The sequence below is a fragment of the Taeniopygia guttata genome, chromosome 3 (genome assembly GCF_048771995.1).
Source record: "Taeniopygia guttata chromosome 3, bTaeGut7.mat, whole genome shotgun sequence".
NCBI classification, from domain to species: Eukaryota; Metazoa; Chordata; class Aves; order Passeriformes; family Estrildidae; genus Taeniopygia; species Taeniopygia guttata.
In genome coordinates, this window is record NC_133027.1 from 27,866,007 (window position 1) to 27,890,136 (window position 24,130).

Below are 24,130 nucleotides of genomic sequence, written 5' to 3' on the forward strand. Positions count from 1 at the left end.
CATAAAGTCACTTGGGTGTTTGGCTTGATCTCACAAATTTTGCGTGCCATGGGGACCAGGATTCATTAATCACACATAGGATCTTTAAGTAGGAGAGGCTACCACTGCAAGAACTAAATTTAGAGCAAGTGAGGAGAATGGCTGATGTAGTGACCTGACTGCCTCTTAGGAAACCTGTTTTCAGCAGCAACATCTGGGACTTTCTCAGGTTAGTGGAGGATAGGAGTTCACCAATGAGAAAGTTCCCTTTCTCTCCTGGGAGGTTAAGTGCTTGCTGCACTTAAAGCTCTTCCAAAAAGACATTACAGGCACAGATACGTCATATGGGTGGGGCTGAGAGTTTTAAAATGGTATCCTGTCAGAAGACTGATTTTTACGCTCTGCACTTCTGGATCAGCTCTTCCTGCTGTTTACCTTTCTTCACTTTTTCTTAGGTGGGAAGGGACAGTGAGGTGCAGCTGATCCTCTAAGGCTGGGGATCTTCCTGTGGCAAAAAAACACAATAAAAATGTGAGTCCACAAAAAAGCTATGAGGACAATCTACAGAAGTTTTAAGCTGTGGGTGATAGCTTCTTCTACACTGAAACAGCCTTACATGGGAATTTTCTGTCCTTTATTAATTTTTTTTTCCTCTTTTGCTTGATTTTAGATGGCCAATTTATTTATTTTTTAATGTCTTTTCCCCTGTCTTGCTCAGCGTTATAGCTGCAACATTTTTTGATCATTTTGAGTTTTAGGCTCTTTCTTGTTTGTTTATTTTTTCCAGTTATTGGTCTTGATGATACTATGGATGAAGAAGGAGTTAAAGAGAGTGGTAATGACACCATTGATGATGATGAGCTTGCTTTACCTAATAGGAATTTGAGAAGCCGTGCTGAAGAAGCATCAGTCACATCACCAAGGAAATCACCACGTTTAATGGCACAAGGTAATTATAGATTGTGTTTGCACATTTGAAGTAAATCAGATCTTTAAAATCCTACCCCCAACATTTATAAATTTAACTTGGTTGTTTGAATTCCAATATAGAAACTCCCTTTTTCATACACTGCAGCTAGAAGCTGACATCCATAGGGTGTGAGTCAATTAGACTTCTTCTTTAATAAATATTTAGTGTCTTGCTTATGGTCATTAAACTAATTTTTGAGATTTTTATCCTTTTACCTACATAAGATTAATAATGTGGTTCTTCAACAAAAGCATGATGGAGTTGCAAAACCGCATTGGAACATTAGGTTAGCATGTCTCTAATTTTATTTGCATATTCTCTTTTTACTTTAAATTAGGTTATAATAATTGCAGTCAGAAAGTCTTTAATCAAAATATCTCAAGATACTTTATATTTTAATAAAATATTTTAAATCTTCATGTTAGCTGATTTTTTGTAGTTATGGGTTTTCTAACTTGTTGAACTGGAGTTATTTACTGCTCTGTTTTTCCCCTTATAGAGGAGGTGGAGTTAAAAAGATAAAATTATTTAATATGGCAATTGGAATTTAAGTCAGAGCCTGTAGTACAAAGCTGGTGATTATGCTGTTTAGAAAAGCACTGGAATGGTTACTTGTTTAGAAAATATAAAAGTTGGCATCAGGTGAGAATGTGACTGGATCTCAGATTTGTAGACTGTTCTCTCAAAGTTTTTTAAACTTCAGTTGTATTTGTAGTCACAATCTAGCTTGTGCAATTTTTGTACGAGGTAGAAAAGGCTGAGCGATAGAAAAGTAGAGTTAGTTTTGTTTGTCTATCTTCACTTGTGTTTTGTATGTACTACTTGGAAATTCCATAGCTTTTAGAATAATGGGATTTTAGATCTAAACTATGTCAATGTAAAATTAAAATGCAAATAGTTTAGTTTTGGGAAGGTTTTTAAGTTTAGTAAATAACTAAGTTTTAAGTCCTTTTTGTATCCAGTAAGCTAAACTGGGGTAAATCACTTTTCTAGGCAAATCTTGTATTTGCAAAAAGAAGGAAGCAGAATAAGCTAAAAGCTTTTCTTTTTCCCTTCCTAGAACCAGTACGGAGTCTGCGGCAGAGCACGCTAGCCAAGCGTTCGAATGTTGCTCCTCCTCTTAATACCAAGAAATCATCTGTAAAAAGTGGATCTGCTCCAAAAAATGGACAGAAACAAGAGAGAAGTCCAGTTAAAGAGACAGATGTTGCTGCACGCTTGAAAACAGAGCAGCCTAGGGAGGTCAGGCGTAGTACAAGACGATCAGGACAGGTAGAAGGAACAGCAGCAGTAACAGCATCCCAGAGTAATACAAAATGTCTGCCTGGTCCTGAAGATATGAAAGAAATAAAGACTGAAACCCCTGAGCAGGCAAAAGTTGAAGAAACATCCCAAGAGTTAAGTTGTGCTAATTTAACAGAACCCTGTTCTTCTGGAGAAACAAAGGAAATAGCAGAGGTTCCAGTGAACACTGACTCTGGGAGTGCTGAGTCAGTTTGTTCCCTATCTGCAGATACTGAAATGATTCCAGTTAAAAATGAAACAAGTGATGTGATTGATTCAATGGATTTGGAAAATTCTTCAGAAGAAAAGACTGATAATAAAGCAGAGGAATTAGAGAAGAAAGCAGAAGAACATAATCAAATTGAAGTAACTGGAAAAGATAATGATTCATCTAGTGCTTGCATAAATGCAGATGGAATTTGTGAGACCTTTTCAAATTTGTCCAGCTCTGTGAAAGAGGAGGGTGATTGCAGTTCAGGTTCCCACAATGTGGAAGTTCTTGATGAAAATACATTGTCAGTAAAAGAATGTGTAACAGAAGCTGGAGGTGATGACAAGGGAATGGAGAACACTGAATCTCCATCTGAGAAACTATTGGACAGCACAGACTGTGATAATAAAGACTTGAAAAGCAAAGAGTTTACTTCTACTGACCCAGGAAATAGCATTTTAGAAAGCAATGTTGTTGACCAGTCAAGCCAAAATGTACAGCAGCAGATTGGCAGTACAACAGTAGAAGGCTCTGAGGCATCAAAATTTCAGGACGATGAGAAACAAATTGGTATTTCAACAAAATGTGAAAAGAACATTAGACCACGGCATAGTAAATCTGTAGTACAGAATAAACAAAATCTGACTGCAGGTACTCGGCAGAAATCAGGTTCAATGCAACAAGAAATGACACGGTCAAGAACGAGAGCTGATGTTGCTGTTTCGGGCCTTCACAGTCCCTCTTCAGCAAGTCTGAAGAGAAATGCAGATGAGCAAGACAGTCATCAGCATCCAAATAACCCAGTTAAAATTAGAAAGAAACAATCTAATCTGGGTTTGAAAGCAAAGAGTAGCGTTTCAGGGGTGACTGTTAAAAAACAGACCAACACAAAGCTAAAGAAAATACCCCGAGTCCAGACTTCTGGGCAAGCCCAGAAATCATCAGTTCAAAAACCAAGTGAGAAATCTCCTACTTCTCAAAGCTGTTCTAAAGATAGCCACCACTCTGTGCATTCATTGTCAGGTCATGTTTCACATCCTGGTCAAAAGCAAGCCAGCAAACACCAACTTGCAACTGGGCTAAAAACAAATAACTCTACAAAGGAAGAGGCAGAGACTAAAGATCCCTCTGTTGTAGAACATCTGAAGGAGGATGATAAGGAAAAAAACAAGTCAAAAAGAAATGATAGGACTCTCCAACCTCGCCAGAGAAGAAGTAGCAAAAGTCTTTCACTTGATGAACCTCCCTTGTTCATTCCAGATAACATTTCAACGGTTAAAAGGGAAGGCTTGGAACATACCTCTGCTAGTGAGAGCAAACATATTTGGGTGCCCAGCAAGCAGTGTGGATTTTGCAAAAAGCCACATGGCAACAGGTGTGTGTGGCAGTGTGTTTTAGGAATTTATTTTTGATCTTGGAAGGTAATTTTTTTCCTTCCACCAAATGTTTGACGTTGCTCATGCCAAAACAAAGTCCTAGTCTTGCAATACAAATCTGTATGTCATACAGTCAGTTAATTTCCTCTGCACTCATGCACTTTTTTTTGGTATCATTTAAACAGAGCATTAGAAACTAGTTTGGCCCAAAAGTTTGAATACAAATGTTTTATGAGTACTTACTTTGATGACTATAATTCTTCTATGCTGTTTAATTATGCACTTTAAACTTGACTTTTTTTCATAGAAAAGAAATTAGATGTCTATGTTCCAGGTTGTCATTTCCTTCGTTCCAGAAACCTCTTAAGTGGAAGGATCACCATCAACCAAAAAAATCAAATAGTTGTTTGCATGTGACTTTGATCTGGTACAGGTCCAATTCTGATAGTAGAGATACAGATATTTTTTTCACTTTGTATAATCAGTGCCCTGAGATTTCATGTAACTGTAATTAAGTAGTTGCCAGGGAGGAGAGAAAGAAGAACATGAAAAAACACCACAAAACTTCCATGTGGGCATATCTGAAATTGCCTTTAAGCTTAATAATTAGGTTTTATCTGAAGTTGATAATATTCCTCTGTAGCAAAACTTGTTCTACACAGTAAGTGAGCTGGAAAAGCCCATTGGGTTTCACTAGTGATCTATGAGTCCAAGAGTAAGAATTCCTTTATTACACTTACTGTGTTTTAATACTGAAGTGTTTTTTGTTGCTGTTCTACCTGCTAGCCTACTTTTTGATTTTTTTTAATGTCAAATTGAAGATATTTGTGATTAGCTTATGTGAGAGAAAGTTTTAATAGCAATTTTTAGTGACTTTAGTATCTTTAGAACTCCATATATCAGAATGAAATATGGAACAATTACCTTTGGCATCTGAGGTTTTTTTTTGCCATTTGTTTGTTTCTAAGAAGCCCTTCTGAGCTTTATTGACTCATTGTATCATATTTGAAAAACAAATACATGAAAATTCATTTACTGTACAGCTATAGTAGCTGCATCATTGTGGCCTACTAAAAGAATTAATAAGAGGTTTGCTCTGCCTGGTTGCTGAGGATTGCCTGATTGAAGGGGTGCTCAAATTTACTTCCATGTTGTTTTATTTTTTAAAAAAATTATTTTATTTTCAAGACCCATACCATTTGTCTCTTTTTAAGAATGTTTAATTTTAAGCAAGTTGCTTTTCCTTAGTTTTTGTCATCTTAGGCATTACCTTGGCAGGAAAACTGTGTGAGTAGTCTGTATTTTAGTGAATTGTTTACTTCCCAAAAGGCTGCTTTCTAGATAAAAAAATGCTTCTGTAGATATTTTTTAAAGCAAAGTATGATATTTGGAATTTAAATTACTTGATAGCTGTTAAAATGCAGTTTTGACTTGACCTTGTGCTATATTCTTTCTACTTATGCTAAAATTTTAAGCATTCTATGGTTTCGGTTTTTTTCAATGTCTTGTTAGAGTTCAGAAAGTCTTGATTTTTATTACTAAATGGATCTAACTAGTGTAGGAAGATGTGGCAGTGACTCAGTTAAATCTACTTATTTTAGTTTATAAAGTCAAAGTAGCTTTACAGAGATACAGGGATACACAGCAATATAGGATTAAGTTCAACAAACCAAATTTTACATTGCCAGTTCTTACTGCTGCCAGAAGAATAATATAGTGTATGAATCACCAGCTGAGGTTGGATTGAGACAGCCTGTGAGTTGCCATAGATGGTAATTACGGGTATCATCAGTTTTGTAATGTCAGTCTTCAGTGTTTTAGGGTTTTTGTGTTGGAATTGTGTTATTTTTTATGTCTGCATTGCAAAACTGTTGATACAACCCATGCTTTCAACAGCAGATAATCAGATTTGCTAAACATAGAAAGATTTTTAGCACATAAATGCAGAATTTTTATATATAAAATGTGACTGAGATGCAGTAGTGGAATAAGGAAACTTGCACTATTGAGCTTCATGCCTAATAACAGATTTAAGATTGTCACTGCATGACTTCTTATCGTTACTAGACTAAGTAATAAAGTTTTAATTTTTTCAGATTACGTTGTAGTTCTGTGCTACAAGTAACTGAAATTTTGCAGATTCATCATTAAGGTACAAGAGGAAGCAAAACTTTTATCTCCCATGCTTTGGCATTTTGTCCTAATTTAATTATTAGTGCAAGAAAAAGAAAATACCTCTGGTAGAGGGCAAAAGAGAAGTGTAAGATGAAAAATTTGAATTCTGTCTCTTTGAAACCCATCAAAACTGTCAAAATTTACTGTAATGAAAAGGGGATTTTAATTCACTGTTTGGACTGCTTTTCAAGGAATTTTTGTTTCCCTTTTGAAACAGCCTAGCTGGTCACTCTTACCCTTTTTTCTCTGTTCATTGTATGAGAGAAAATGAGAAAGTGTAAGACACACAAATGCTGTTTAATGGCTGTATGTTAAGGAAATGTCAAAGGCAGAGCTAAGATCTGAAACAACATTTGTGTTTATAGCTCTATGTTTATTTCAATTTTGGAAATTTTATTCAATGCTCTGGTACGAATTGCTTATAGGAAAAGAAGTTAAACCGAAGTTGCAGTTCCCAGTTGGGAAATAATTTGCTAAGAGCTTTGCAGGACGTTATGTTAAAGTAACATATTTAAAATTCAGGATGCAGAGTAGTAGTCACTTGAACCTTTGTGTATTCCCTCTAATAAATGTATAGCCACTAACTTGTTGTTATTGTAATACCAAGCTTGGAGAATTGATTCAGGTAATGTGTGGAAATCATGGCATCAGCTTTCTTTGTGTACAGAATTCCCAAAAGGCAATGCTTACATCGGCCTTACACATACCCAGAGTAATTTTACTCTGCCTATTAGAACAAGAGTAGAAGAATGGTACTTCAGTGTTGTTTCATTTTGGATCAGCACATGGCAAATGGAGTAAATTTATATCTTTAGGAGTACATGCCATAATTTGCTAGCCACGTGCAAAGTCAAAGTATGCTTACCTTGTACTGCAGATACAATGGGTTTGGGAAAGGAGGAATTCTGTTTTATGAACATGAGATTTGCATGATCAAAAAACATCTTGCTTTGTAAGAAACAGTGCTTGTTTGCCTTTTATTAATAGGTCATTATTTGGCACCTGAGCTTTGAACAGTGACTTTTTGTGCTCTCTTTTCCATTTGTTTTGAAGTTTATAAGCTGTAACCATCATAGCTGTTTTATATATGTACTTTCATTCTCAAAGAATGTGTTGTCAGTGTTTGGCTTTACAACTCTCTCAGCCTGTTTTCTTTATGTATTGTGGTGTATCTTTGCTACATAACTAAAAATAATTTCTCTTTCATATGAAAACTAAACCTTGTGTTTCTGCACAAGTCAGATGCCTTTTTGTAATTTTCAGCACATCTGAAGGGGTATTTTTTCAGTGCATTCATAGTATACAACTTGAGATACTCTGATTCTAAGCAAATCTTCTAGAAAATATTACAGAGCAAGTTTGTAACTTTAATTTGGTGACTTGCTCTTAATTTCAACAGTTCCAAGTAAGATTTTTTTTTAATAGGCTGTGGAATTTTGAGGATTCTCTTCAGGTGTTGTTTTGTGGGGGTTTTTTTCTGGTTTTGTTTTGTTGTTGCTTGGGCTTTTGATAATCCAGTTTGAGTGGTCAGACACAAACTGACCTTAGACCTCACAGAAAAATTAAGTGATACAGGAATATATTTTACTATGGGTATTTCTTCTCCCCACATTTCAACTATGTTTTAATAAAGAGGAAGAGTTAGTATGTTGTAAAAGGTAATGAATTGAAAAGCGCTAAAGTTGATTTAGCAGAGGTACAGTATTCCTGATTTCTTGCTTACACATAATTCCTCAAAAGTTCCTTTGAAACTGTATGACAGAAAAGTACTTTGGCTGATGGATGCAAACTGCAAACCATTTTTACCCATAATAAAGATTATTAGGAGATTTGTATTTTAAAAATTGTGCTAAATGTGAGTAAATTATAGTGGATCCAGGTTATCATACAATTTGCACAGGCAATGCAAAAGAGAGTGGTTGAGAAAGGAGCTTCAGGCTCCAAACTTACAGCCATCCTTAAATTACATAGGCATATTTTTTTTTAAGATGGTGATGCCTGGCATCAGTGGATAGTATGCAACAAACAATTTGTTGTGAGAACATTCTTCACAAGGAACAGTAATTAGAATAATAATGGTGCTTGAATTCTAGTAGACGTCCATTAGATAGTATGAGTGTGTTAAGCAGTAGATTATGCAAGATGTCATCAGTTCGCAATAATGGATGATGCTTTTAAATTTTTTGCCTCTGCTACTGCTTTCTTTTTCTGTGAAAAGCCTTGCAACATTAAAAGCTATCAGGCTTTTCCAATCACAGCTGTAGAAAAACTGAATGAAAAACTGAATGACATTATAAACAAAACAACATTGCAATGTATAATTAACAAAGGGAAGGACTCCATTGTGATTTTCATTTATGATTACATAATTGTATTTATAGATTTTCTATAGATTATATTACTATGCTGCAGTATTGGCAGGATTATTATTAATACCAGTGGCATTAAGGAATTAAGCAAATGGATACCATAAATTGTCTAAAATAGTTTTATAAAAGATGGGCATAAGTACATAAAGCTTATAAATACAGTTTATAGAGCATATAATGCTTATCCTGCAACATACAACATGTGTAGAAACCACTGGTAATGGAGCTTCCCTTAATGATTATATATAATATATATATATGTGTGCATATATACATATATATATATATATATATATTTAGATTTGTAATTAATATTAGAAAACCTCATTTTTTTAGGGTTTTGGGGAAGTTTAGTGGGTTTGGCTTTGCTGTTTGACATGTTTCATGAATTCATCTTTAATTCAAAAAGCATAGGGTTGTTTGTCTTCTTGCCACTTTCTTTTTGGAGGGGGTTCCTGTAATATAAATAGCAAAGAAAATTATGCCTTTAAGAAAGAGAAGAAACATATGGCATAAAAGTGGGTTATTGAAATTTAGTACTTAGGTAATAAGTTTGCAGTATTTTTTTCGTATGCTTCAAATTCCATGTAAAGACCTCTGCTGCTAGTGATTGAGATAGGTTTGTGGGTTTTTTCTAGAAGATCAGAACTTGAAAAATCACGTCACTTGTATTAGACTTTGTCAAAAAGGAAACAAGTGGAACTGCACGTTTCTGTGCACTTACAAGGTAGTGCAGATTTTTTTTTGACAGACCATATTTCATTTGAGCTTTGTATCAAGCCATGCTACTTCACTGATGTGGAATGGACGCGCTGCTAAAGCTGCTATGCCAGGAATATCTTGTCCCTGCTTTAACATTGGCTGGACTGTAGCATCAGTGCAGCAGAGAAACAGTTGAAATGTTAATGCAAGTTTACAACAGATCTGTAGAAGATTGATGAACAGTGTCATTAAGGGACGAAGTGCAGATGGGGGCCTCGCTTTAAATACTGAAGTCTTTAAATAGTGAACAGTGGGTTTGCTCCTCTTAGGCGAGTTTGGGGCTAGAGTGTTATTTTGAATAGTTTGGTTTGGGTTTTTTGGTTTTTTTGAGGTTTTTTTTGGTTAAGATTTGAATTCTGTTGTATTTTTCCCAATTGCTATGTACCACAAACATGAAGGATTAAAGAGAAGCAGTTGTTTTGAAACAAAATGATTTTCTGTGGCAATGCATTAATAATTAATCTTAAAATGCTGATTACTGTCCCACACGGATTAATTACTCTTGACAGCTCCTGATTTTTATTTTGTTTTACTCAAGTATAGCTTTACAATGAAAAGCTGTTTTATGAGTAAGGTGGTTTCTGCCCATTTTACAATAATGATTTTCTCTGGAAACTTGCTGCTGTTCCTTAATTTGAATATGTGTAATTTTAAAACATGGTCCATATATGTAGAAAATAAATTGTCCAAGCCCGAGTTTTTAATCGTAACAAATGTATTCAACTTATTACAAATAACACACCAAAGGAAGAATTCCAATCATACACGAGAGATTGTGGCACGTTTGCATTAATTATTCTGTATCTTTTTATGTTTCATCTATTACTTTCTGATTTTAAGGTGTCTCTTTTCATGCTGATATGTGGACTACCAAGGGAATTCTTTAAAGGAGTGGAACTGTAGCATACTCTATGCAAAAGTCCCAGTGAGCTAAAGTACTGTCTGCTGTCACCTGTCAGTTTTTAAAAATATTTTTCTTCCAAAAAAAGATTTTTATATTAAAGTCCAGTGAAAGCAAGTCTTTCATTGAATGTGGCATGATTTAATATTTTAAAATATACTTTTCTTTCTCTTTCAGCTTTACATCTTCCAATCCAGCCTTACAACATGGGTAAAAGTCCTGCACTTCAGATTTGAAGCAATCTGCAGTCAGAAACTTTGATGTTTTACTAGTCCAAGATACCAGAACCGCTTCAGTCAAAAAAAAAACATCTGTGCAAAAGGATATCCTTGAGCCTTCAAACCAGGCTTCAGTTTTTCTTGACTGCCTTATTTAATTTGATCATTTCCCCTTACCTAATTATAATTGATTGCTACATATCATAGTTGTTTTGTGTGCAGATGAGAGAAACAGGCAAAGATGTACAAGTGGCCTTACGGTGAAAAGGATTATCTGCATTACTGGTATCAAAATCAGTATGTTGTCTCCCGGCCTCAAAAGTTGCAGTCTTGCATTTGAGTAGTGTGAAAAAAAGGTCCCAGTCATAGAAATAGTGAATTTTTTTAGGCAGGCAGCACAAGTATTTTTATTACCGTTTTGTATAAGTAGGTTTAACAAAACAATTGTAAACAATATATTGTATAGAGCAGGCATCATGGACATTTCCTGATTATTTTTGTAGTCTTGGTTTCTTAATCCTGAATTTTGAAGTTTTGTTGTGTATGTTAAAATATAGTGTAACTAAAACCTTGTTGTGAAGACTGGAATGAAGCCAAATGAATCTTCCACCTTCAGCAGTTTGCTTGAATGACCTCTCTCTCAGTGTGTAGTCTTAGTGAAGAATGATCTTTCCTGAGCTGAATTCATTGTAGGGTTTTTTGACATTTAAAATTTTTATTATTTATTTGATAGACCTGAAAATAAAGATATAAGACTGGATACCTATCCTGGTGACTGACTTACACACCATCTCTATAACCCCCCTTAATATGTGTGAGCTAAGCTGAAAATTTCCATGTGCTATCCATTTAAAGTTGAAGGTGCGCAGCATCTTGTGTATTTCAGTGCAGTCTCTTCAGCAAATATCCGTTTTCTAAATATGAATCAAAAGTTTGTTTTGGTTACTAAATGCTGCTATCCATCTTCCTCGTATAACAAACTAGTCTCTGATGCATGAATTTACAAACTGAGGAAAAAAAACCATATATTTTAATAAAAATTCAATTAATAGCAGTTGTGGCTTCATGATGGTGTATTCTTGGTTTCCTTTTGGTTTTGAACCACAGGCATTAATTCCTTAGAACACTAAAACACTCTTTAAGCACGATGCTTTGGCTGTGTGGTTTGACTTTATTTCAGCTTTTGCAGAAAAATCTTACATGGGGAAATTTTGTAACCAGTTTCATTGTTCCTAGAGCTTTAGTAGTATTTTATTGCAGCGGTACAAGATGTGTTCTGTGTAAAGCACCCACTGTGGACCCTTGCATTTATGAAATAGGCACTCACCTTACATTTCCTCCCTGTGCATGTGTGGCTCTCAGAAAGGAGCAGTGAGCTGTGTGTAGCAGTCCTGTCACTTCTTTCTTGTTTTACTGTTGTGTTTATAAATGTTGTGGTATTACTCTGCTGAGACCATCAGGAGTAATTGTGCCCTAACATTACCTTTCTTGTTCTTGCAATTTGCTGGAACATAAATCTGAAAAGATGGAGATACTGAAAAAAATGAAGGAACCTCTGCCTTTCTAATTAAAATTATGAAGTAGATGGGCAGATACTGTTTGCTAGTGACAAGTAATACTATTAATGTACTTGCAGCTCAGAAAAAGAAGATTCAAAATGAGGAATATTTTTCTTCCCAAACTAGTTTAAAAACTAGTTTCTTCAAATCTAGAAAACATCATCATAGGTTTTTTCTCAATCTAAAGGACCTCTAAAACTTCAGACTCATCTTCACCTAAATGTAATTCTGATATATTTTGAGTAGGGTGGGACAGAATATAAAGACACATTTTTTTCTTCTTTTGTTTCAAATGTCTGCTGTTAATAAGAGCTTTCATCTCTGAGGTAAAAGTAGTTTTTTAATACAATACCTGCATCAAGCTGCCTGGAACATTCATTTACAGTTCTGGAGAATGAGAGTTGCTCTAAGCAAATTTTGTAATGTTTATATGGTTCTGCCAAGTAGGTAAGTCAGCAGATAGCAGATCTTAGCCTGAGTGGGGATATACCTAAGTTAGGTATCATTTTGCTTAGAATCATCTTACGGAAGAGATCTATAAGGTATTAGGTTAAAGAAATAGGGTTTTCAGGTCACTGTATTTAGCTCTTAAATATATTGCTGAAACAACCAGGTTTTCATTAATTACTTTTTAAATCAGGTCTGTCTTCTATGAAACTCAAAACCTAGGAATTCAGTAAATAATTTTTTAGTATTACCAAGGAACTTCTACTTTCTTTAATACACTTAGAGTCTTTCTGGATTTTCTTCATCTGGACTATATCTTAAAGTATATATCTTGAATATAGTTCATGTAAGTATAAAACAAAATGAAAAGAATAAGTAAAAATTGAACAAACCCCTACGAACAAAACCACACAGAGAAAACAATAAACAATCTCTCCCCTGCCTCGTCAAAAATATGAAGGGGGAAAGAGAATGTAAGTGGATATAGTAGGAGATCTTTCTACACCATTTGAAAGCTGTTCCTTGGTGCTAGATTCATTATTTGTAAAAAAATAATTCCTACCATGTAAGTCTCCTGAAGTAGTTGGTTTTTAGCCTGTGAAACTTTGAAATTCCACATCATTCCCAAATACTTGCACTGTAAATTGTACCAATTAGGTGTTCATGATACCTGATGAAGTTTTCAAAAGGCTTCCACAAAATAGTCAGAAATTATGCTGTTATTTTAGACCAAATGATCTTTACAATGCTTTGAAAGTACTATCTGTATCTGAAGTTGATTCTGTTTTTAAAATAATGCAGTTAAGTGAGTTGAAGGGTATCCTTTAAAAGATAGTAATTTTGGTGTTTGCAGCATTCTTTAACTTTGCTCTGAATAAAATGGCTGAGTAGCACAAAAGTGTGTACCATGTTTTAAAGAAAATGGTCACTGCAAGCTGGAGAGGTGGTTTTGGAAGCCAAACTCCTGGCCCCATATTCACCAGTAAAGAGAATGAAAAGCAGCTTTCTAGAAATAATTTAGTAGTAATGGTCTAAGGAATGAGATGTAAAATACCAACTAATTTGGAATAGGTTGATGGCGCCCATTTTGTTTGTCAAAACATTTAAAGACCTCGTACTGCTGCGGAAGATTGCAGCTGCTGATGTGTTTGTGATGAATGATGACCATCATATTTGTAGGAAAGCAAGGATAATATCTTGCAAGAAAATTTTCAAGTATTTTCAAATATTTACTGTTTCTGAGAATTGCTGTTTTTTTGGTTTTGTTTTTTAACATTCATAAGAACATTGATAGTTGTCTGAAAAGAAACTTGGTAGGATTTGGGAGCAAATTACACAAACACTGTGAGGTTTTGATAGTCTCTTGGACAACTGTAAAAAGCAAAAAGGCAAAAAACCATTTTGGGAAGGTCATACCATGTCGTAAGGCTGGAGATGGATGTAAAGCACCAAAGAAAATCACTTACTAGGTAAGAACAAATAATTGAGATGCACAAATCAAAACAATTATGATATATCCTGCTGAAGGTGCTGTATCTTCTTTCATAGTCTTTCACAGTTTTCACTGACTTACATCTTACTTTGTTTTCAGGTTTATGGTAGGCTGTGGTAGATGTGATGATTGGTTTCATGGTGATTGTGTTGGACTGAGCCTTTCTCAAGCACAGCAGATGGGTGAAGAAGATAAAGAGTATGTGTGTGTGAAATGCTGTGCTGAAGAAGACAAAAAAATGGAGTGTTTTGATCAAAATGTACCAGATACTCAAGTGAAACTTGAGCATAAAGAAGAAAAAGCAAGTGAGTGTGAAAAACTGGGGGTGTCAAAGCAAACACCTACTTGTAATCTAAATACAACTACTGAAAAAACAAAGCAAACTGAGGACACTGGGAAGCACAAAGTCAAAATCTTCAGACGGGTGAGTCTTATTTAATGTGTTAAGTTCTCTTAATTTATTGGGGTAAGAAGGTTTTTGCCTGTGCCATTGCCAATTAATAGACCATGTTTCAGACATCTTTGTGAATCTAAATTATTTGCAAAGTTGCTTCATTTTCTAAGTGGCTTGACTCTTCCAAGAGGGTATTGCTAAACTCTTCTTATACTGAGCAGGGATATGTTCATGTCATATGCATATAGAGCATCCCAAGTTGGAAGGGACACATAAAGATCATTGAAGTCCTACTCCTGTATGTGTATGTAAATCTATACATGCAGATGTACAAAGAAATTATGAAGAACCTTGTGCATTTTTCTTTCAGATTTCTAGACATGTTATAGGACGTCTGTCAGTTTGTTATATGTTATAAGCTGCAGATAAACAATAGGAAACAGTACAACATCAGTATTTTAGTTCTGATTGTTATTATTTCAGATTGTACGTAGAAAGAAATGTCTAGTGCTTTGATTGGGGTTTTTCTACTTTTTATGTCTAATTTTATTAACCAAAGGATAATTTACAAAGATTATTGAGACAGTTCTTCAGTTTGTTCGTATATAATGTCATATTCATGATAATGTAATCATCAATAAGCCTGTCTTATTTCTGAGTGGTAGTATTGAAATTCTGGAATATAAACTGTTCTTTTAAATTTTAATTTACATAGGCTTTCTAAACTTCATTGACCTTTGTGGCTAAAACTGGTTAAAGGATGTTCATCGGTATTCCTGACTTATTAAAATAACTGCAGACTTAGTAGTTGTCAACACAGAGCTTAAATGCAAATTGTCTGTGCTATATCTTAAGCCAATATTTAAAAGAGATTGTTAAGCAATGCTTGGCAGTAATTTGGGATATTGTTCAGTAATTCTTTAGAAAATTATATGGTGACACATACATCCAGGGGATATATTGTACAGTGTAAAGAGGAAAAAATGGGAAAAATATGTGATAATTGCAAAGAAGTTGATTGTAGCCTTCAGAAGCATGCTAACATGTGTAAATGTTTCTTTCAGGAATCTGGGGATGGGAAGAATTTACCAGAGTCCAGAGACTCAGATACTAAAAAAGGGCAGCATGTTCCTGCTCGGAAGGGATCACAAACTGCTGCAATTCCTCGGCGGTCCCCTGAAGATAAAAATGAAAAAATAAGTAAAGAATCCCTCAGTACAGTGGAAAGGTCCACAAAATCAGGTACCAAGGTTTGGGGATGTCCTCCATGCTGCAATTCACATCTGTGTATAGAGAAGGATTATACCTAGTAGATGTGATGATGATCTGAAGAGTTGTTTGTTTGATCTTTATTTCTCGTTTTGTTTTCAGTTTTATTTAGTAGGTAGATATGTCCTAGGTAGATGTATATTTCCTGTTTCTATAGTAGAGGATGCTCACATAATCAAAAGTGTGAGAAAAGGTACACAGACATCTCTGTGTTAAACTTTATTTTGCATTGTATGAGACTTTGAAATACTCTTTCCTAAAATACTATGAAATGCTTTGTATGGATAAAACTAGTTTAATTGCTGTATAAATTATATTTTGACTTACTGATATCTTTTGATAATAATTAACAAGTTGACAATTTTGTCAACTCATTTCAGAGGGGAACATTATATTACTTGGTGAATCATCAGATTTTCATCTAAACTTCATTTGAAAGGTTGAAGGGACATATTTACCCTTCCAGCAACCTTTCCTCTCCCCAGCTCCCTTCCAGGAATCATTTTTCTTTTAAGGTCGTTATAATGTGAAGTTGTTATTTGGGACTGAAATCTCAGCAGCAAAGCTAGTGAGATTTTGTGTGAGAATTGTGTCTTTTATTCTGAAACTCAAGCTTTGAATTTTTGTCTAAAAATACCTAACTTAGCTCTTCTGGTCTTTTGCCAGTGCTGATGCATTCTAGAAATCTTTATCAGTCTTCAATTTGTTTTTAGGACTATAAAATGAAAAAATTAATATTACTTAGTTACCATTTCTTCCCTGAATTGAAGGGTGCTGCTTAAAATTAATGACATGTTCACATGCTGAGACAAATGAGCTTTCAGTTGACTCTCTGAAAATTAGTAATTTTTCTTTAATGATTTTAGTTTGATAAGACTTACCCATTATTTGAATTATTTATGACACAAACATTATAATGACCTTGAGTGTTACCTGAATCAGAAGATGAGATTATTATGGTTTAAATAATTTTGATGGCTAACAGATGCAGAAATGTTAAGTTTAATGTAAAATGGCATTTTAAAGTAAAGCTTATGCTTATATGTGCTTCATAGTATATTATTTCTCACTTTATTCATTGAAAACTGAATCTGTGCTGTCACAAAAATTTAGAGTCAAAAATCATACTCATGATCAATCGAATGAGCACTGGTCATCTTAATTTAGTGTAGAAGAAAATACTGCAAATCAAAGGGCAAACCCCCTGTTTCTGCTAAGGAGGTTTTTGTTCTGGATTACTCTAAGTAATCCAAACCAAAGTTAAAAAAAAACCAACCAAACGCAAACCATCCATCCTAGGGGTCCAGTCCTTTTTCTTGAGGATTAATTCTTAGCAGTTTAAAAATAAAATTTTATTAAAATAATTCCATCGACAGCAAAAGATTATAAATAAACCTACTTAAGTATTTTACAGTTTTTAACTGTGTTTTGTTAGGTGTGCATGAGAAACAAGAAATTAAGAAAAAGAAAAATGAGAAAGGATCCATTAGCGCAACACACCTGCCAACTGTGCCAGCTTCCAAGCCTTCTGCTGATCAGATAAGACAAAGCGTTAAGCAATCTCTTAAGGAAATTCTTATGAAAAGGTAAAGATACATTAAGACATTAAATTATTAATTTGTATTTATAAATATTTTCCTTGGGAAAGCAGAGGAAAAACTGTTCATTATTTGGATGCATTTTGTAATGTTTGCCATTGTGTTCTCTTACAGATTGACAGACTCCAGTTTAAAGATTCCTGAGGAGAGAGCAGCAAAAGTTGCCACGAGGATTGAAAGAGAGCTGTTTTCTTTTTTTCGTGACACTGATGCGAAGTATAAGAACAAATACAGAAGTTTAATGTTCAATCTCAAAGATCCTAAGAATAATGTATGTGTGATTTGTCTGTTGTTCTTTGCAGAAATTCTTGATTTGCTGTAGATTAAAGGAACAGTCTTCAATCTAGGAACATTATCAATTCTTCTGCAGTTTGGGGCTTTTTTTTTAGGTTTCCTTGGTTTTTTGATGTTGGTTTTTCTTTGGGCACTGAGTGTCCTCTGTGTTCTTTCCCATCATTAATTCTCCAACTACTTGCTCCCAGTGTACAGTTTGTTTGGTTTCAAACTATAGTAGATATGGCCTGCCTAGTTTGTTTTTCCCTTTGCCGTTATTTAGATATTCCTGCCCCCCTCCATCATTCTTTGCTGTTTACTACACCTACTGTTTTTCTGTCCAGGATCTCCTCACTGTGCTTTTTAACACCCAGATTTCTCAAGCTTGGTCTTCACTCTTCTGCTTTCTATGAGCACATTATTTAACATCGTACCTCCTTGGTTTTTGTCTTTTGTCCTTCATCAGTTATTCTGATCAAGTCACGTTGTTTATAGTATTTTGCCATTACAGTTAGCCAATTGTAAGAACTTAGCTTTTGTCTTAGAGTTAACTTTTGTTTGCTCTTTGCTCATATTGCTAAAGTAGTTGGTTATCTTTTTTTTACCCTAGGACTTCATTTAGTCTGGAAGCATAGATATCCTCTTTGATAGCTTCTCTTTGTTGTGTAATGCAGAGGATTTGCACCTTTAAAAACAAAAACAGTAAGCTTTCTGAGTTACTGCTGCAGTGGGCATATAAACTCTTTCTCCTTTGAAGCAGCAGTTAATTGTATCTTTAATCATTAAGGGTATGTGTAGATACATTGTTATGTAGAATAAATGGAGCTCTGGGATGAAGCTTTTTGTCTTATAAAATCTAGTACTGCTTCCTGGAGTGGAAATAATTACAAACCCGCACACTCCATTTAGCTGTATAGAGCATGTTGTATGTTACTTCTCTGATTTATTTCCTACTGTGAGCTATTTTTGTCTTGATAGCAACAGTTACTTTTCTTCTTTTTTCTAGATACTGTTTAAGAAAGTACTGAAAGGAGAGGTTACTCCAGATCATCTAATAAAAATGAGCCCAGAAGAATTGGCTTCCAAAGAACTGGCTGCTTGGAGACAGAGAGAAAACAGACATGTGAGATTTGTCAACTTACATTGTTTATTTGACAGCTTATGCATGTATAACTTCTGTTTGCAGGTTGCATATATGCAGAAAGAACAGAATGGGTGTTGCAACCAAGCAGGAGGATCTCTGTAATTAATTTAGTACTCAAAACTCAAAGATGTTAGGACAGAAGTGAAAGGAGTGTAGCCAATTTCTGAGGGGAGGCAACCATCCTTTGCTTTGCAACTTTGTTGCTGCTGGCTCTTTCTTCTTTCTGTCTCAAGGAAGGCTTCTTTGTCCTTACTTTCCACAAGATTTTAAAGCTGTTGCTGGAGCTTTATAAACACCAGTTTCTTAAAGAGGGATAAACAGATATTGAGCAAACCAAACCAGAACAAACTGGTGTTGTTTCTAACTTACTGCTGATGCGTTACAAATAGTCCCCAAGAAGTAAATCCAGAGCTGAAAACCTGATCTACCAGTCGGAAAAGCAGCCTAAAGGGACAACAAACAAAAAAACCAGGCAGCAAAAGAAACCTAAGGAAGTGGAGGAAGTTTACTAGGTTAGCTTAGGGATGACTTCTCGAAACAGAAAGTGTACTGTGCTGAGATTTTAGAAGGAGAAATAGGAATAAGAGGATCTGTATTTTTATAGAAAATTCCTTTTTGTTAGACATTGCTCCATTTATTGGGCATTTAGTCTGATGATAACTGCAGCTGCTTAGAAATGGCCATTAAACATTTTCTAGTTTACAAAATCTGGATTTATGTTGACAGGATTGTTGGGATTCATATTCCACATCATAAAACTTAAAAGCACGATGCTTGGGTAGTGTAAATTTATCTGTGTACTCAGAATGACTGTTTGGTAATAACTAATTTAGTAGAGTGGGATGCTTTGCAATAGTAGTTATTCCTGTGTTTTTTCCTTGTCATTGCATGTTGTGGCTAGACTTATGAATCATGATAACTTTTTGTTACTTTCTGTGGAAAAACACTTGTTATCTTGTTTCAAGGGCCTAGAAAGAATGAAAAGTTTGTTTATTCTGTATCTATCCAAAGACCATATTTTGTAGTGGAACTTTTTTACATTTATTTTTATAAACATCAGTGAAATTCTGAAAACAGACCATGCAAAATAAAATTCCACTGCTGTGAGAAATATCTTCCCAAAAAAGTGTATGCTGCTCAAAAAATTGCTGAAGGGTCCTAATTATTTCAGAGAAACGCTTCAAAATTTCTAGAAACATCTAAAATAAATAGTGATGTATCACTTGACTGTATTTTCCATGTTACTATTTAAGCAAGGCATTGAGACTGCTACTTAATAATTTTTTTATTTCCCCAGGATGTTCATAAGTATGTTGGTATTTTTCAGATGGATAAAGCAATCATAGAATTCTTGTTTTCTTAGTAAATTAGGCTTGAGATATTTGGCATAGCCAACACCATCCCTTCTGGTGTAAGAAATGGAAATGTGCTTTAAGAGGCAATAATAGAAATAATGGTTTATATTTTATTTTACTTCAAGACAGCAATAAAATTCAAGCAAGACAGCAATATAATGGTCTATATTTTATTTTAAGCAAAGCAGCAGTGCTATTGGAATTAGCATCTCCATTGCTTTAAAAAAATGTTTAAGTTTTTTCTTGAGGTGAAGCATTCGGTTTATGTACTAAAAAACAAAATGTTGAAAAATTACACAAATTTACATTTATTTATATCCTACATTGTCCCTATTATTATGGGAAAATAATGGTTGTGTTTTTTTCTTTAGTTCTTGGAAAATCAGAATTACTGGTATTTTAATTCAGTTTTGAAGGTTTACTTTATAACTTACTTAAATGCATGCCTGGAAAGTACTTGCTGCTACACTGTAGGAGAAGTTCAGCTACTTCCATGTTTGCTTTATGAAACTACTTGACACTTGCAAAATAAGAATGTATTACTTTTCTTCCTCGAGGGTTTCCTAATTGCAATTCTGTTATCTCATATTTCTGGATTTCCAAATTTTACTGTATGAGAATAATTACACATAACTACTTGTTTTCACAGACCATTGAAATGATTGAGAAAGAGCAGAGGGAGGTTGAAAGAAGACCTATCACAAAAATTACTCACAAAGGAGAAATAGAAATTGAAAGTGAGACACCAATGAAAGAACAAGAGGAAGTTATGGAAATTCAGGTAGAAAAGAAAGCATAACACTACAGTGTGCTTAGTTCATAGGCAATATAGTTGTGAGGTGTTTGTTTATGATTCTGTTGTTCAAGTCTGTAATTATCTGTATTTCTTTTATCTTTACTAACTTCTTGGCCTAGTGATTTTGTTGTTTTCTTTCCTTCTATGTTGTGTCTGTATGATGAATTCTGGCAGTAGCAGATACTAGAAAATATTCGAAATAGTACCTGAATATATTTGAGAATACCAATTAGTTATTGTAATGAATTTGAACATTTTTTGATAGTATTTTAGGCTATGCAGCTGAAGGAAGAGCTTTATGTCAGAAGGGAGGAAAATGCCATAAAACTTTTAAACAATATTAGGAATATTAACAGAGGGATTAAAAAAGCCTAACTGAAATGTGTTTGACTTTCCTTAGGAACCTAATACAAAGTTGTTTGAGAAGTCAGAAGAAGCTGAAAAGGATAAAGAAATAAATGAATCTGCATCTCCAGACACCACAAGTCAACATAAAAATCATCTCTTTGATCTAAACTGCAAAATCTGCATAGGTAATTTGGGAAAGCACATTAAAATAAATAGATTGCCCTTCTTTAATTTTCAGTCATATATCTCAGTATACCTCAAGAATTTAAATAAATGTGGGTTTTTACTTTGTTTGCTGCTGAAGTTGTGCAAGGAATGTTTTGCTTCATCATTTACAAGAGACTATTAAAAGGCTAGTCTATTGGCATAAACTTATCTTCTTTTAAAAAAACAGCTTCAGAGAATGCAGTCCATGTGGTGGATGTACATACTACTGTTGATTGCTCGTTTCTTTATCCTGTGCCATTGCAGTGACAAAATTATGTTTAGTATGGTATAAACATATACAATATATTAATTTATACAGCGTATAAATATATGTGAAATATGTAGCCAATCCCACTTCAGTAGCAATATGTAGTATTCTTGGTGTGTCTTCCTTGTGTTCAGAGGAAGTCCTCCTTTTGTTTCTTTAATAAAAAATAAAACCCCTTGTGCTTCCTTTTCTGCAGGCCGGATGGCACCACCTACTGATGATCTGTCAGGGAAGAAGGTGAAGGTGTCTGTTGGAGTTGCACGGAAGCAGTCCGACAACGAAGCAGAGAGCATTGCAGACGCACTCTCCTCCACGTCAAGTATTTTAGCTTCAGAATTACTAGAAGATGATAAGCAAGACTCATCAAAGTCATTCACACCTCTCCCAAAGTAATATAAGCTGTAGAAACAGTATTTTTAAATGAAAGACATTATTAATATTGTTAAGCTATTATGTCTAAAGCTACTTTTTTAATGGCATTTCATTTGTCCATTTCAGTACTTGAAATCGTATACATTTTTAGAGCGGAGTTCTCTGCTGGAGTAAATGCTGTTCATCTATATACATAATACTACATATATTGTTGTGATTGCAAACTTATAATTACCACATAGTTTACTTTTCCCAAAAAGCCAATGTTTTCTGGTCCAGCAAGGTTTAAAAAGAGTTCATATTACAAAAAATCAGTATATAAATTTCTTATTGTCTTTTTCTGTTAAGGCATGTAGTGTATATATAGTGCTGCATTTAAATAAGTGTGTCTTTGTATATTTGTATATATATAAATTCAGGGAATTTGATAATGCTCTAAACAGAGCATTTACACTCATAAATCAGGCTAGTTTCAAATTCCAAAGTAGTGCTTTTCTAGAAATGGCAGATAACAGCAGCTTTGTTTGATGTTTTGTTGTATTTGCTGTCAGATCTCTCTTAATTTTCTTCCACACTCTGCTATGCACTAAAAAGGAAATTGCAGTTTTTGAGGCTGTTTCTTTCTGGTGTGAGGGAGGCTTATTCGAGAAAAACATCAGCTCCCAATTATTTAGAATTGACCAGAGTTCATGCTGAAATTTTGCCTTTATCAGGACAGTGTGATCTTTTACCAAGGATAGTGAACTTTGGTTTTTGAATAGCTCACAGCAAGTCCAAAGTAATTTCCAGTGCAGACAGAAATAAACGTAGGTTACTGTGTTACTGTAACAGCACAACATCTGGTACTACTGGGCAGCTTAAAACTGCTGATAGCATGCTTAGAATATTTTGATAGCAACATGTTGGGAAATGTTGAAATGTGTAATCTTTTTCATAAGGAAACTCTCAGGTTGAGAAACATTCTCCTGTTAAATTAAGTCATCCCATTAATTTTTTCTGCTGCTTTGTTGACAAAACTGAGGCTTTTTTTCAAAGGCAGGAAAAAACGTTTTTTTACAGGTGGAATTAGGAGGAGACACAGAAGATGTGGAAGTGATGCATGGCTGAGAAGACATGAGGAGCCAGCTTGTGGTACAAGGAGAGAGTAGGGTGACACAGGCATTCAGGTGGTAGACAGACAGTGGTGGCACAAAATGTAGGAGTTAGGAAAGCAGTATAGGCCAGCAGGGGAACATCTTTTTGGCTCTGCAACACCTGTATGTATTTGTGTCCTTTTCAGTATAGCATCTGATAATTCTCAGAATAAAGAACTTCTCTGTTTTTAAAAAATATTGACTAGTAAACTAATGTGCTGCTCCTCTCACTATTCCTGTACAATGGAGGTACTCTACTGGAAGATAAGAAACATGGTTGTCTGCCTGTCTTTTTTTGAGCACCCTTTAGTATGTTTAACTGGAAAAGAAAATTCTTGATCATACTACATTTCTGTGATAAAGAAAAATTAGGATTTACACTGTCTTGCATGATATATCATGTTGTAAACTGAGTGGGTTTTTTGTTTTTCCTTTTTTTAGGTCAGAAACGCCTGGTACTGTGGAATGTGAAAGTCTGTTTCTGGCACGCCTGAATTTCATCTGGAAGGGCTTTATCAATATGCCTTCAGTAGCAAAATTTGTTATTAAGGCTTATCCAGTTTCTGGCTCCTTTGAGTATTTAACAGAGGTATTTATATTTATTGAAAAGTATGAACAATTCATTTATTAATTTTACCAACTTATTTACTTTGTAGCCTAATATTAGTATAATGATGGAAGACAGTAAGGCATAATCATTATACTGAGTGAAGTATTTGTGGGAGGACATAGGTTAAGGTCTATATTTTTAAGTCAAGCATTATTGATTTCATGAACCTCTGGTTCATCTTCCCATCTATAACAGAAACCTGTGAAACAGAAAGTTTTTTGGGTTTTTTTGCCATCTGGTGGTAATTCTGGTTCTGACCTTGCATTATGACTCAATTGTCCCTGAAAAAAAAGTTTATGTAACATTCTCTTCTGTGTCTGAGAGACTGGAAAAGCATGTAGCTGCTTATAATAGTTGTCTTCATATCACAAAATAAAGATCAGAGAGCTTGCAAGGCACAATTTTCCTTCTTGATAGCTACATAGGATGCATCAGCTTTCTAATTAAAAGAACCTAGGTCTTCTGTTAATAAGATTGTCTTCACTTTGCTGTAGATCTTCAGGGAAGTGCAGGCCATGCAGTAATCCTTAATACTAAAGGATTGTTATATGAGTATATTAACGCTTTTCAAAACTTCTATTTTATTTTTAAAAAAATATTTTTCTGAAAGTCTGTTTATT

General features: G+C 34.6%; 1 protein-coding gene across 10 annotated transcripts in view; it reads left to right on the top strand.

The window, feature by feature from the left end:
* Positions 1–24,130, top strand: part of PHF3 (PHD finger protein 3) — a 51,037-nt gene that overhangs the window by 19,460 nt on the left and 7,447 nt on the right. For 7 of the 10 annotated variants that reach the window (XM_030267376.4, XM_072926494.1, XM_072926495.1 and 4 more), the window contains 11 exons: positions 767–928; positions 2,010–3,819; positions 13,843–14,167; positions 15,202–15,379; positions 16,842–16,992; positions 17,119–17,275; positions 18,284–18,400; positions 20,426–20,557; positions 20,973–21,105; positions 21,592–21,784; positions 23,342–23,489. In XM_030267376.4, the coding sequence (XP_030123236.4) occupies positions 767–928; positions 2,010–3,819; positions 13,843–14,167; positions 15,202–15,379; positions 16,842–16,992; positions 17,119–17,275; positions 18,284–18,400; positions 20,426–20,557; positions 20,973–21,105; positions 21,592–21,784; positions 23,342–23,489 (3,506 nt within the window). Of the gene's footprint in view, positions 1–457; positions 511–766; positions 929–2,009; positions 3,820–10,242; positions 13,721–13,842; positions 14,168–15,201; positions 15,380–16,841; positions 16,993–17,118; positions 17,276–18,283; positions 18,401–20,425; positions 20,558–20,972; positions 21,106–21,591; positions 21,785–23,341; positions 23,490–24,130 lie in introns of those variants that run through there. The other 3 variants (XM_030267377.4, XM_030267378.4, XM_072926497.1) reach the window with 3 other exon arrangements.